General features: G+C 42.4%; 1 protein-coding gene across 2 annotated transcripts; it reads right to left on the reverse strand.

Moving 5' to 3' along the window:
• Nucleotides 1-1,238: 1,238 nt before the first annotated feature.
• On the reverse strand, nt 1,239-5,782 carry LOC119973360 (IKBKB interacting protein). 2 transcript variants are annotated; one of them, XM_038811334.1, is made up of 3 exons: nt 5,314-5,342; nt 3,557-3,579; nt 1,239-2,337 (listed from the first exon to the last, which is right to left on the reverse strand). In XM_038811334.1, the coding sequence occupies exon 3, from the start codon at nt 2,317-2,319 to the stop codon at nt 1,579-1,581; it is 741 nt and encodes a 246-aa protein (XP_038667262.1). In that variant the 5' UTR covers nt 2,320-2,337; nt 3,557-3,579; nt 5,314-5,342; the 3' UTR covers nt 1,239-1,578. The 2 variants fall into 2 exon arrangements, with proteins under 2 accessions (XP_038667262.1, XP_038667261.1); XM_038811333.1 differs by lacking the exon at nt 3,557-3,579 and having other exon boundaries at nt 5,314-5,782.
• Nucleotides 5,783-15,036: the final 9,254 nt, after the last annotated feature.

The raw sequence follows: 15,036 nt of genomic DNA on the forward strand, positions 1-15,036 counted from the left end.
TAGCTGTACTGAAACAGCTTGGCTAGGGGTGCGGCAGGTTCTGAAGCACAAGTCTTCAGTACTATTGCTGGAATATTGTCAGGGCCCATAGTCTTTGCAGTACACAGTGCCTTCAACCATTTCTTTACATGTGGGGTGAATCAATTTGGCAGAAGACTGACATCTGTGATGCTGGGGACCTTGGGAGGAGGCCAAAATGGATCATACTACACTCAACATGCATAATGATTTATGCTGTCGTGTAGTGACTAGATAATATAAGTAATGTATATAATGTGGGTCAATTTAAGGTAATTTAAAATGGAATACTCACAAAAATGCAACTCTTTCAGGTGCTAAAGATAAGCAATTTGACATACTGCAAAGACTACTATCAATAATATTGGTACATAAAGAATAAATATAGTATTTTCTAAGTCATTAACGTACCACCATTTGTCACGGTTCTAAAATATTGTTTTTTAGTACCCAATTCATTTTTTTCTACAATTAAGGGGCAATCTAGCGTGACCAATCCACCTAGCTTGCACATCTTTTGGGTTGTGGGGGCGAAACCCACGCAAACATGGGGAGAATGGGGAGAACCGTGCTGCACTCCACACGGACAGTGACCCAGAGCCAGGATCGAACCTGGGACCTCGGCACCGTGAGTCCGTAGTGCTAACCCACTGCGCCGCCCTAAAGTTCTAAAATATTATACCACAGGGCACTAGAGAACCATATATTCCAGTGTATTCCACTTGTTCAGTTCCCTAGTTCAACCATATTATTCTGAGGAAATACGTAACAATATCAGGCACATCGCCACAAGACTCAGCTGAAGTCTATATCAGCCTGAACCATGCTTGCACACCTCCAGTCCAGCTGGTTGTCTGACCTGAATGGTGAATGATGCTAAAAGATCCAAGAAAGATAAAGAAAGTACGCTAAAAACCTCGAGCTTGATCATCAACAAAAGATATTGCATTATGGGAAGAGTGTACAAACACCAAACACATTTGCCTGAAATTCCTCTCACTGCAGTTTTAGTGGAGAAACCAGCACACTTATATTAAAATTTCCTTTTGAATAATGGGAAGAGGAATTTCAAATGAAGACATTAAGTATCATGCTCGGATCTCATGGTTCATTTTCAGGATTATTACTTATTATCCTTCCGCTCTAATACACATGTACATTTTAAACTTACTTCTAATCAAACTTGGTGAAATTCTTCAAGCAAATCACTACTACTGTGATACTTCACAATACATGGGTATAAAACATTTATTATTTTTTTCAAGAAACATAATTTGTTCAGAAAATATATTGCATCATGTGAATTCCAATCTTCTACTGCCATTTGAGGAAATGTCACTTGTTTGGCTTTATCGCATCTGTGCGTTTTTCAGCATCACATAAGAAAGGAAATTAAACGACTTGTAACATGAGCCTTGCCATACTGTAACACAACGCCATATCCTCAGTAATACTCGCGAAAAAAGAGAACTTTGACAAGAATGCAATTCAGATAGAACTTTGGATAATTATATTTAAAATCTCCAATTTCTTATCTTGCTGTAAAAAAAAACCCTACGATCACTGACCCATAGTAGTGACCTGACTGAGTCGATCTTTGGCACCCTGGATGTCTTTTGCATTTTCAGTACAGTTAGCTAATTCTTTCCTTAAGTTGGCAAGTTCCTCATTTCTTTTCAGTAAATCAGAAGAAATTTTACCAATTCTTCCGATAAGATCATTCACCTGTGGCTCGAGGAGAGAGAAATCCTTTCTGAGGTTGTAAACTTTAGGTTTAAGGTCATTGGCAAATACAATCGCCTTAATAAGTTTTGCTCGACTATTTTCTAGGCTCCAAAGTCTGTCTGAAAGTTTATTATCTTCATCCTTCAATTCCGTCAACTTCTTCTGCAGTGATCCAATTATGTCTGCATTTCCAGATATCAAATTCTTAAGTTGGGTGACTCTCTCAACACTGGTTGCAATTAAGTTTCCTATGTTGTGAATAGCAGTTTTCTCTATATGTGTCACCTTGTTTTCCAGGCCATGCAAGGAATCTTTCAGAGAACTAATATCTGAATCCAGACCAGATATTCGCCGAATGTCAGTTCTGACACCCGAAAGTTTTGTGGTGATATCACTTGATATTTGAACTGTGTTCTTGTCTATTCTCTCAATGGTATCAGAAAGAGAAACTAGTTTTTCATCCAACTCATTTCTTTTCTCCGTAATGCTGGATGACCATATCTTCATTTTCATGATTTCCGTTTGCAGGTATTCCACTTGCTTCAGCAGTGAATGGTCTTTAAGTTTGCTTGTCATTTCTTGTGCAGTTTCACACTACATGGGCAGAGAAACAAACTAGTCAGTAATGATGATATGTTAAAAATAAAACTGAAAATTCACTTGTTTTGAGTATTTGTTCTTTTATTATATAATCACTAGCAATCATACAGCCCCATACTGCACGGTAGCATTGTGGATAGCACAATCGCTTAACAGCTCCAGGGTCCCAGGTTCGATTCCGGCTTGGGTCACTGTCTGTGTGGAGTATTCACATCCTCCGTGTGTGTGCGTGGGTTTCCTCTGGGTGCTCCGGTTTCCTCCCACAGTCCAAAGATGTGCAGGTTAGGTGGATTGGCCATGATAAATTGCCCTTAGTGTCCAAAATTGCCCTTAGTGTTGGGTGGGGTTACTGGGTTATGGGGATAGGGTGGAGGTGTTAACCTTGGGTAGGGTGCTCTTTCCAGGTGCAGACTCGATGGGCCGAATGGCCTCCTTCTGCACTGTAAATTCTATGATCTATATAACATTTCTCAGGAATGTCTCAAAAGGTCTACACATACCATGAACTACTATGAAATTCTGACTCTTTCCTTTGCCCCAATGATGGTGGCTATGCCTTCAGCTGTCCCAGCACGGTGGCACAGTAGCTAGCGCTGCTGCCTCACAGCGCCAGTGACCACAGTTCGATTCCAGCCCTGGAGTTTGCATGTTGCCCTCACGTCTATGTAGGTTTTCTCCCACCGTCCAAAGATGTGCATGTTAGGTGAGGTTATGGGGTTACAGGGATAGGGCGGAGCTGTGGGCCGAGATAGGGTGCTCTTTTGAAGGGCCATGCAGACTTGATGGGCTGAGTGGCCTCTTTCTGCACTGCAGGCATTCTGTGTGCACACTATTATTATGTCAGCAATCACATGGTCCATTTTGCACACAGATTCCACAGGTAGTCATGAAATAAATGACAAGCTCATCTGTCCTTGCTCTGTGCTGGTTGATGGGGAAATATAGGCAAAGAGAATATCAGGCTCTTCCTCAAATACTGCCACTAGTTGTTTTAAAAAACATCTTAACCACAAATAGTCACACATGTGTTATCTCGTTTGAAGGACAATGCAGCATCTCTATTGTGTAGGAGTGTCAGCCTAAATTATGCACTCTGCTAATGTGATTCCTATATTTAAGAAGGGGGGGGGGGGGGGGGGGGAAAGAACTTGTCCAAAGAATTACAGACCAATCAGCTTAACATCAGTAGTGGGAAAAATAATTGGATCCTCACCTGAAGGATAAAATAGAAGAATTCTAGAAACAAAAAATAATTAATGGTCAGCATGAATTTCAAAAGGAAAAAGTTTGCTTGACCAATCTTATTAAATTTCTGAGGAAATAATGGTAATACAGTAGATGTACTTTATCTGGATTTCCAAAGGGCCTTTGACAAATTACTCCATAACAGACTAAGTTCAGGGAATGAAGAGTCATGTGACAAGTGGCAAAATGGATTGCTAGTTGGCTTCAAAATAGAAAACAGAGAGTAGGAAGTGGTGCTCCCCAAGGATCAGAGCTGGGACCACTGCTGTTCACAACTTACATTAACAATTTGGAATTTGGAATCAAAGCACAATTTTGAAATATGTAGATGACACCAAATTGGGGTGGATAGTCAATATAGCATGGAAGAATGCAACAAATTATAGGAGGACATTACAAGATTATGGGGATAAGTCAGGGGAGTGGGATTAGGTAGAATGCTCTTTCAGCGAGCTAGCGGAGACTCAATGGGCTAAATCTGCACTATAAAGATTCTGTTACACAAATAAACTTGCAGAATGGGCAAATAATTGGCAAACAAAGCTCAACACTGATAAATATTCCTTATTTTTAATAGGAAGAATAAGGAGGTCACTTCTTATTACAAGATGCAAATCTCAGAGGGTAGAGGAACAAAGGGACCTCAATGCACAAGTGCACATAGAACATACAGTGCAGAAGCCCTTCGAGTCTGCACCGACCCACTTAAGCCCTCACCTCCACCCTATCCCCGTAACCCAACAAACCCTCCTAACCTTTTTAGACACTAAGGGCAATTTAGCATGGCCAAGCCACCTAACGCGCACGTCTTTGGACTGTGGGAGGAGACTAGAGCACCCGGAGGAAACCCACGCTGACACTGGGAGAACGTGCAGACTCCGCACAGTGACCCAGCAGGGAATCAAACCTGGGACCCTGGTGCTGTGAGGCCACAGTGCTAACCACTGTGCTACCACACTGCCCCACGGTACACAAAGCACTAAAAGTTGTGCCACAGGCTAACAAGCCCATCAAAAAAATAAACTAAGTACTTGACTATTTTTAAAGCAATAGAATTGAAAATAGGAAAGTAAAGCTGAACCAGTCTCAAACCTTGGTTAGATCACTCTTACAGTTCTGGACACCGTACTATTAAAACGTGTTTAGAAACACTGGAGAGGGTGCAGAAAAGATTTACAATGATAATACCAGAAATGATTGGGTATACATAATAGGAAAGGCTTGACAGGTTGGGTCTCTTTTCTCTTGAAATAAGAAGGCTGAGTCATGATCTAACAGCGGTTTTTAACATTTTGAAAAGTTTTGATAGAGTGGATACAGAGATCATCAATAAAAGATAATCACCAATAAATCCAATAAGGAATTCAGAAGAAACTTCATTACCCAAAGGGAATGTGGAATTCACTACCAAAGGGACTGTTTGAAGTACATAGTATAGATGCATTTAAGGAGAAATTAGACAAGCATATGAGGGAGAAGGCATGGAGGGTTGAAATAATAGATGAGGAAAGATGGAAGGAGGCTCAAGTGGAGCATACACAGTGGTATGAATTAGTTGCGTTAAATGGCCTGTTTCTGTACCATATATCTTGTGTAATCTATGTAAATTCTGGACTCTGATTTTTCAAGGTGAGAACCAAACCATTCAAATAGACTACTACTGCCAAACAATTAGACATCAAAACATATTTTAATCTACAGTTCTCTTTGTGAAATATTACTTACATGACATGTTATCTTTAATATGGAATTATCAACGCAAAGCATTTTTGTCTGACAATAAAGCAGGAATCATTCTATTACACACACGTTGTTAATTATATATGTACTCCAAGAAAATCTCAGTATTATGATTTACACTGCCATCCATAAAATCAGCCTGTGTATAAAATTCTCAAACTAATTGTGATTCTTAGCTGTATTTTGGTAAGTTTATGTCACAATGGAGCCTGTTTTAGGTCATAATGACCTTAGATTACAGAATCTCAACAAACCTCACATTATAAACAATATGCCCAGGCAGCAACATGCATGTCTACTTATTCCAACACCTTAGCTTCTCTTTGTACTTTCAATTTTCCATTACTGCAGCACTCTGCATCAGGTAGCAGTTGCAAATAGTGCTGAAGGGCTAGGCTGAGGACAAATGTGGCATAGAAACAGGTGTAGCATTTCGGCCCTCATGTCTGTTTTGACCATTCAACAAAATCATGGGTTGATCGCTGACCAACTCCATAAACCCCCATGTTCTTCAATTAGAACATAAGAACTAGGAGCAGGAGTAGGCCATCTGGCCCCTCGAGCCTGCTCCGCCATTCAATTAGATCATGGCTGATCTTTTGTGGACTCAGCTCCACTTTCCGGCCCGAACACCATAACCCTTAATCCCTTTATTCTTCAAAAAAACTATCTATCTTTACCTTAAAAACATGTAATGAAGGAGCCTCAACTGCTTCACTGGGCAAGGAATTCCATAGATTCACAACCCTTTGGGTGAAGAAGTTCCTTAACCAATTACTTTGGTTAACACAAATCTATCAATCTCAGATTTAAAATTAACAATAGCTCTAACATCAATTGCCATTTGAGAAAGAGTGTTCCAAATTTCTAGCACCTTTTTTCCAATTACACTCCTGAAAGGTCTGACTCATATCTGGTCTTGTCCTCGAATACCTAACTAACTGAAATAGTTTCTCTCTCGCTACTTTGTTGGTTTCTCCTAATAGCTTGAATACTTTGATCATTCCTCAATCTTTTAAACTGCAGGGGGTAAAAAACAGCATCTGTAACCTCTCCTTGGAGTCCAGGCATTGTCTTCATAAATGTACACTGCACTCCCTTCAAGGCCATTATATCCTTCCCAAGATGTAGTGTCCAAAACTTATCACAGTACTTCAAGTATGCTTCTCGTACATTATTCATTATTCTTCAATTATGTTGGTGAGGTCTTCTGCCACAGTGATAGTGACCCTACCTCTGATGCCAGAAACTCCAGGTTCAGGTCCCACGCCAGGACTTGTTCGACTTGGAAGGAGTATTTGTGACAAGCATTAAATGGACTGATCCCCAAAGGAAAAAGTGTGTTTGAAGATATACTAAAGAAAATCAGGTTGATCATGCAAAGGTAATGGGGCGTCAGAGTAAGTAATTGTGAATCAGCCAAGGTCTCTCTACTCAAGCTAAATATCATGAGAACACTTTCTAGGAGAAACACAAAATAAAGAGAACATAATTCCCAATCCTGAGAGGAAGATTCAAATGAAGTCCAAGTTGGCTCAAAGAGAGTGAAACCACAAAAGTGGTTTTATTTAATATTTTCTTTATAATTACCATAATCATCTTTCCTATGGAGACATCAATAGGAAATATTCAGTGCATATATCACTGCTGATTTTTAAAAAATATATTATTTATTCTCCTCCTTTTTCATATTTTCTCCCAAATTTACACCCAACAATAAACAATGATCAGTATCGAATGTAATGTCAATCCCCATATCAATAACAATGATCCCACCCTCCCACCAAACCCCAGACATTGGCCCGCATGTTAACATAAACAAATGACAAAAAGGAATCAGGAATCACCCATAGTCACCAATAACACATACGGTCCCTGTCCCCCCAACCCTCCCAGCCCCCAGCCCCCCCTAATATTCGATGTGATCCAATTCTTGAAAGTGCAGAATGAATAACGCCATGAATTGTAGAACTCCTCTATCCTTCCCCTCAGTTCAAATTTGACCTTTTCAAGCGTTAAGAATTCCAGCAGGTCCCCCCGCCACACCAGGGCACAGGGTGGAGAGGTTGATCTCCACCCGAACAGGATCCGCCTTCGAAGGTTACAACATCTGCCTCCGTGCCCGTTTCCAACCCCGGCTGGTCCGACAGCCTGAATATGGCCTCCCGAGGGCCCAGGTCCAGTTTGTCACCGCTGATTTTGAAATCAATGAACAATGTTGCCGGTCTGGTAATCTGGAATAATTCAAGAAATTGAATTAGTGTTCAAATCCAGGGCAGCACGGTGGCACAGTGGTTAGCACTGCTGCCTAACTGCTCCAGGGTTCCGGGTCCAATTCCAGCCTTGGGTGACTGTCTGTGTGGAGTTTGCACTTTCTCCCCGTGTGCGTGGATTTCCTCCGGATGCTCCAGTTTCCTCCCACAGTCCAAAGATGTGCAGGATAGGTGAATTGGCCTTGCTAAATTGCTCCTTAGTGTCAACAAAGATTAGGTGGGTTTACTGGGTTACGGGGATAGGTGGAGGTGTGGGCTTAAGAAGGGTGCTCTTTCCAAGGCCTGGTGCAGGCTCAATAGGCCAAATGGCCTCCTTCTGCACTGTAAATTCTATGATTCTATGAAATTATTGTGAAATCCCTATTGTCTCACAAATGTATTGTAGGGAAGGAAATCTACCATCCTATCCAATCTAAGCTATATGTGACTCTAGTTGTACATCATTGGGCCGCCTTCTAACTGCCCTTCGAAATGGCCTAGCAAGCCAATCAATCAAGGTAATTAGGGATGGGAAATAAATCCAAATTTCCCAGTGCCTGAGAGTGAATGAAGAAAATCACCTAAAAATGCGCACTACAAAATTGTATGAAGCTTGAAACATCACAATCTGTAACGTTTTAAGAACTTCCTGATCTCTTACACATGACACCATTCTTCCATAAGATATAAAATCAGGAAGCTCTGGAAACAAACAGCAGGTCAACAGCATCTATGGAAAGAACAAGTAGGTTACTATTCTGGGTGTAACTCTACATTCAAATTTTTTTAAAAATGTAAAACTGAGCAGCACTTAAACAGGAACAGAACAAAGGGAAAGGGGGGAGGAAACAAGAGTGGAAGCATGAGTAGAAAAACAGGAGGCACTTCTATACATCCATTTTATTTCAGATTTTAGTAGACTATCAGCTATGTTCCCAAGTTTACGCAACTAAATTTGGCTCTTCCATCCCAATGTAGGAATCACGGATATATTTATAGGGAGGTTGAGAGGGGCTTGCTGCTGGTTTGAGGTTAGTAAACCTCGAAAAATGGGTTTCCCTTAGATTCTGCTGAATTTACCGGCAGGCCCCAATGAGCATTTTTTGTCTGCTTCCCACCATAGCAGCCAGATCTAGAGACTATCTGGGTGACAGGGAGGTAGGGCTCTGGCACCAGGTTGATACTGGGAAGTGAAGAGTAGGGCCGGCCGGCCGAGGGAGTGCAGAACTTGGGTGATCAATGAGGTTTGACGGGTGGTGGTGGTGGAAAGCGGGAAGCAATGATGAAAACTGAAATCCAGAACCAAATCGCAGGCTGGATCAGGGGCCTAGAGGCAGGCCAGAATAGGGGAAGATCACAAGGAAAATGATGACCAGAGCAGAGGGCATATAAAAGGATCTTTCATGAGTGGGGAGGGAGAAGTTGGAAGCCTTCTGGAAGAGAATAAAGGCCGTTCCAGGATGGGGAGCAGGGTTGTGTTGTAAAGTGCCTTTAAGGGATAGCAGCATGCCATCACTTGGAAGTGTGTCATGTGATCCCATCTCAGTTTCACTTTGGCCTGGAGCAGGGCACAAACACACAGCCCTGCAGCTTTGGTGTTCTCTAGCTTTCTATCCGAATATATATGTGCTCACGTGCCTAGCAGAGATGAACCCACAACAGGTTTTCACAATCCCTTGAGTGATTGGTGCCTTTTCATATAATTGTAACATATACTACAGGCGTTGGAGGCAAAATCAAAAGCGTTGGTGGGAGGAGAGGAGGGAGATGAGAGGTTTGAAGGTATCTGATTGCGGGGCATTAGTGCATCCAGTATAGCGAATCCAGCATGTATGTGGAAAGATACCTATCTCCTGAACCCAGAAGTGCTCTTTAGCCACCTGATTTCTGAGGCTCAGAAAACTTAACCAGCCAAGATTAAATTTAAAATGGTGGTAGAATATAAGGCATGCAGTCTCATTATAATACTTTAATTGACAACCTACTGACTGCAAAGTGGTTGGATTTCTGTCCATGTTCTTTTATGATCCAGTAATGCTTGCAGTTTTGCAATTACACCTAATTTTGTAAAGAAATTTACTAAATGGTTTTAGCTTTTTGTATCTATGGCATTTGTTGATCATGCTGTCTGCCCAATTTGAGAGTGAAACTGCAGCAGAGACCTTGCTGGGTCCAGTACCTGCGCCACGGCAGCAATAGCTGTCAATGTAATTAATAAACTTTCAAAGAGGAAATGGTCTGGTTACTATCGAAATCTATTCAGGACCGTTGAATGAGAAAATGGGGGGAAAAAGACCCTGCCACAAGATGCACTATTTCTCTTGTAATACCGTTATAAATAATACAGCACATGGACAAGAACAAGGCACTTTCAGAAAACTGCTCTCTCACACATGACTATGAGAAGTATTTCTGATATCTTCAATCGATGGAAATGGTCCATTACTGCTCTATGAATAGCTAATTTCCACTGATCTGCAATTTTAATGGATGGAGTTGTCCCTTGCTGGAACATATCTGACAGAACAGAACATACAATGCACTTTCAAACTAACAGAAATACAGAACATTTCATAGTCAGCAAACTGACGCGCAGACTGAATACGAACTTAAGCACAATATTTAATCCCCATAACAAAGGGGATGTATATTAGAAGTGGCAAAGTCAAAAGCCATCTATAGAGATCCTCTTCACCACTGGGAAGACCAATCAAATTAAACAACTTCCTGCTGCAGATTCTACTTCGAACTATTTCATGAAAAATAAATTTACCTTTTAGCGGAAATATATATATTTTTTTCCTCCTGTGTGGCCACTGCTTCTCCAAATGTTTTGCAGTCAACACTTTGACATAACGTCTCTGGATGTTGAGTGATTGTGGAAGAATATGTATGGTTACTATAGGGAGCTCTAGTGGCTTGTTTTATTTTGGTTCAATAAGTGAATGGTTGCATGAGTCAATTTAGTCAGTAAGGAGTGGGATTGGGGGGAGTAAGAAAATTACAATCAAATCAGTGTTTAGCGTGAAGGACACAAATTATTCATCTTGCATAGACAGGAACCTGGAACAATAAGAATCCTTAGTGATGCTATCTGCATGTGCAAAGCCAGTTGATAGTTTTCTCAGTTGTTGATGGTTTGTGAGAAAGTAATGATGATTCTCACATAAATTCCATGTTTCATCTGGAGGATATTTTTGATTACAATGTGGACCATGTTGGGGAAAGAAATATTCCCATAAATGTTTCATTCTCACAAATGGACTCCAGACCTACAGTGATGCGGTTCTTACCTGCTCCTCCCCCCTGAAATGGCTGAGCAAACCACTAAGTTCAAGGGTAATTATTGATGGGCAAAAAAATGCTGGCCCAACCAGTGACACCCACATCCAAGAACATATAAAAAAGGTGAAGATAGTGTTTGTATTACATGGCTCGCCATGTCAAAAGTATTTTTCTGACTGTGCTCCCAGTGGAGAGTCACACTCATGTTGCTATTAAATTTCCTCTCTCAATGTTCTGAGAGGGACGTTCCTCACCTAAGGGATACGAATGTATAGTTCTCCTCAACTTTCTGCTATAGCCGCTCCATTGCTGACTATTAACTGACTCCCCATAATAACATGGTTAATTGCTGACGCCTGTCAATGTTTGAGTCTATAGGCTGTGTTCAATTTGGAAGTTCTCGTAACTAGAATTCTGTAATTCCAACTCTGCACCATGGTCCAGTGATTGGGTGTAGTATTCTAGGCTATCCTTCAATGCAATAATTATGGTGGCATGCAGGATCAGGAATTTGGAGCCAGGACCTGTCGAAATCTGCCACTGAATTTCCGCCTGCTGCTTCTTTTTTGCATACACTGTGTTCCGTGGCCAGGTCTTGCTCTTCAATACTAAGTTAATTGCCGATAGTGCCTACAACTTTACATTGCTGGCAATCAGCACCGAGACAAGCTGTAGTCAGCTAGTTGAAGATTCATTCTCATTTTCCAATGGGAAAAACAGATTCATATTTCTAGCTTCTGAGCAACTCTACCTCACTTTTATTATAATCATTAAATTACATGGTTTTGAAAAAAGAATATTATTATACATGGTGGTCGAGACCTATTTGGCTTGATAGAAAAACGTGCAACATTGAAAAAATGTAAGCAGTCAGATGAGTATTGATGTAAATAAAAGGGAAGGTGTATTTAAATGCTTGCCGCGGTTCTCAAAGGTGATCATGACCCTGTTGAAGGGGCAGAGGCTGGAGGTGATGGTCTCCATGGACGCTTTTGACCGGGTGCAGTGGCATTACCCGTTTTGAGAGTCTGGGAAGGTTTAGGTTTGGTCCAAAGTTGGTGGCATGGGTGCACCTGTTGTATGTGGCCCCAGTGGTGAGTCTACGAACAAATGAGATTACTTCACGGACCTTCAGGTTGCACAGGGGAATGAGGCAGGCAGGGGTGTCCGCTGTCACCGCTGTTGTTCGCGCTGGCGATAAAACCGTTGGTTATGGCTCTTAGGGGGTCAGTAGAGTAGCTGGGGATTGAGTGGGAGGAGGGAACACCAGGTGTCACTGTACGCAGATGACCTGCTGTTGCTTGTGTCGGACCCATTGGAGAATATGGGGAGAGATATGGACAGAACAGAGAGGTTCGGGGCTTTCTCAGGCTACAAGTTGAATATCGGGTCGAGGAGCCAATCTTGGGGCATTGCCATTTAAAATAGGCTGGGACAGGTTCAGGTATCTGGGGTCCAGGTGACAGGGGAGTGGTTGACGATGCACAAGTAGAAACTGACAATGTTGCTGGAGGAGGTTAGGGGTGACTAAGAGATGAGAAACGCTACATCTGACATTGCAAGGTGGAGCCAGGTGGTAAAAATGAACATTCTGCCATGGTTCAGGTTTGTTATCCAGACCCTTCCGATCTTCATCTCGAAGGGCTTTTTCCAGAAACCGAATGCAGCAATCTTGGAGTTTATATGGGCGGGGAAGGTACCTTGGGTTAAGGTACCTGTTACAAAGGCAGAAAGGAGGGTTGGCGCTACCAAACCTGTTGCATTACTATTTGGCAGTGAATGCGGAGAAGGTGAGGCAGTAGAGGGGTTAGAGTGGGTTAGGATGGAGGCAGAATCCTGTAGAGGGTCCACCAGCCTGAAGGCCATGGTGACAGCATCGCTTCCGTTAGTACTGAGGAGTTACACGGTGAATCTGGTGGTGCAGTCCACGATTAGGTGCGGAACCAGTTTAATATGGAGGGGATGTCGGTGCTGACACTGTTATGTGGAAACCACAGGCTTAAACCAGGGGAGGCGGGTGGCAAGTATAGGAGGTGGAGAGGGGTGGGGCTGGTGAGGGATCTATATCCGGAGGCGGTTTGCAGGTCTGGAAGAGCTGCGGGAGAGGGTGGAGTTGCAGAAAGGAAGTGAATTCAGATATATGTAAGTGAGGGAATCTGCGCAGAAGGAATGGAGAGGGCTTCTCACGCTGCCGGGAGCATATCCTGCAGGAACAGTTGCTGCTCCCGGTTGTGGAGGCGAAGGCAGGATTGGTGATATATAATGGTTGGCTAGGAAAGCAAGGGAGAGGTGGTGAGGATCAAGAACAAATGGGAGGAGGAGCTGTGGGGAGGGGGCGGAAGAGATAGGTTGGGGAGCGTGGAGTGAGGCAATGCATAGGATAAAATCAACCTCCTAGTGTGCAGGGATGAGTTTGATTCAATTTCAGGTAATGCATTGGGTGCATATGACTCGGGCGAAGATGAGTGGGTCCTTCCAGGGAGTGGCAGACGAGTGTGAGAAGTGTGGCGAGGATCAGCAAATCACACGTATATGTTCTGGGGCTACAAGACATTGGAGAGGTTCTGGGAGGGGGGGGGGGGTTTAAGCATGCTATCAAAGATAATGGGGGTAGAGGCCAAGTCAGACCCAATGGTAGCAATTTTTGGGGTATCAGAAATGCCAGAGCTGACAGAGGGGAGGAAGGCAGGTGTTGTGGTCTTCACCTCTCTTGTTGCTCAGCAAAGGATTCCGTTGGAATGGCATCGACAACGCCACCTGGGGGACCTGTACAACTTTCTCGGAGTCAAAAAGATCAAGTTCGAATTGAGGGGATCAGCGAGAGGGTTTTAGGAGACGCGGTGGGGACTGTTCATGACCATGTTTGAGGAATTGTTCGTCGGGCAGGATGAGGGGGTGAAAAGGAGAAATACATATTTAAAAATTAAATGCTTGCCATAGAATGATGAATTTGACAGTCTCTAGCTTCTGTTTAGAGCATTGCACCCTCTCCAAAATGCTGTCCCTGCTGCTCAGGGAGCCATTCTGCACCTTTGCAACTCCCTGAGCATCTACATGCTCATGCTGCATAATTTCTTTGACTTTGTTGTAGAAATGAGTCTGAAGGTACTGAGGATTGATTGCTAATGGTTATATGCTTGGAGTAGTTGTGTTTATAGAGGATGCCATTTCCAGTAGAGGTCCTTTTCCTCCATTCTGTAGCACGGTGATTGGGTTCCTTTTGATTACTCAAAAAAGAAGAAAACTTCACATTTTGCTTCAGTCTCACCAAAATAAAATCAGAAACATTGTTCCATTGCTCCCTGTGGTCAAATGGTACACAGTGACAACAGAGTGCAGTCCTGTGAAAACGGGACAATTCTTTATAAGCAGTTATACTTAGCTAATGTCCTGGGTAAATAGCTGTGACAGTCTCAGGCATAATTAATAGAAATAACAATGCTTCAGATAATTAGTCCAGTATCAGTTTGTATTTTGACAGGCACAACTTGTGGACATTTTACAGGATACAGGTCGGGTGGACATTTTACAGGATACAGGTCAGGTTACTAAACAGGCTGACAGGTATTACAAGTTGCAAAACACTGTACAATAGCTATAGTGCTAATGTGGCATGTTTTTGCAAATGTATTATGCAAATTTGATGCTTGCTTAGGGTTTGCTGAATGGAATAATTGTTACATAGTGATCATTTAGACTGTCTTGCATTGAGAAATTCACCACGTCATTTGGTATATGCAAAGGGTAGGATTCCATTATATACCACACAGAACAGGTTATTGTATACTAAATACCACACCCCCAGTTTCCAATCCACTTTCTCCAACTGGCTATAAAGATAATGGTCTTACTGTAGAACTCCTATGGTCTTTTATTGTAATATGTATTTATTTCCTTACTTTTTTTTGTATTCATTCACAGAATGTGGATAGTGAGAGTGCCCAAGCTCCCTCTATCAATTACCTTCTCTTCATAATAGGGGATGTTCGCTGATATGCAACTCCTCCGACACAGAAGCAATCCATGCCCATATGCAGCAAGACCTGGACAACATTTAGGAATTTTGTGGGCACCACACTGTCTGCACCCCATAAAGATCATCGAATTTAGATCATAGAATTTACAGTGCAGAAGGAGGCCATTCAGCCCATCGAGTCTGCACCGGCTCTTG

This window comes from Scyliorhinus canicula, chromosome 11, assembly GCF_902713615.1.
Source record: "Scyliorhinus canicula chromosome 11, sScyCan1.1, whole genome shotgun sequence".
Taxonomy (NCBI): Eukaryota; Metazoa; Chordata; class Chondrichthyes; order Carcharhiniformes; family Scyliorhinidae; genus Scyliorhinus; species Scyliorhinus canicula.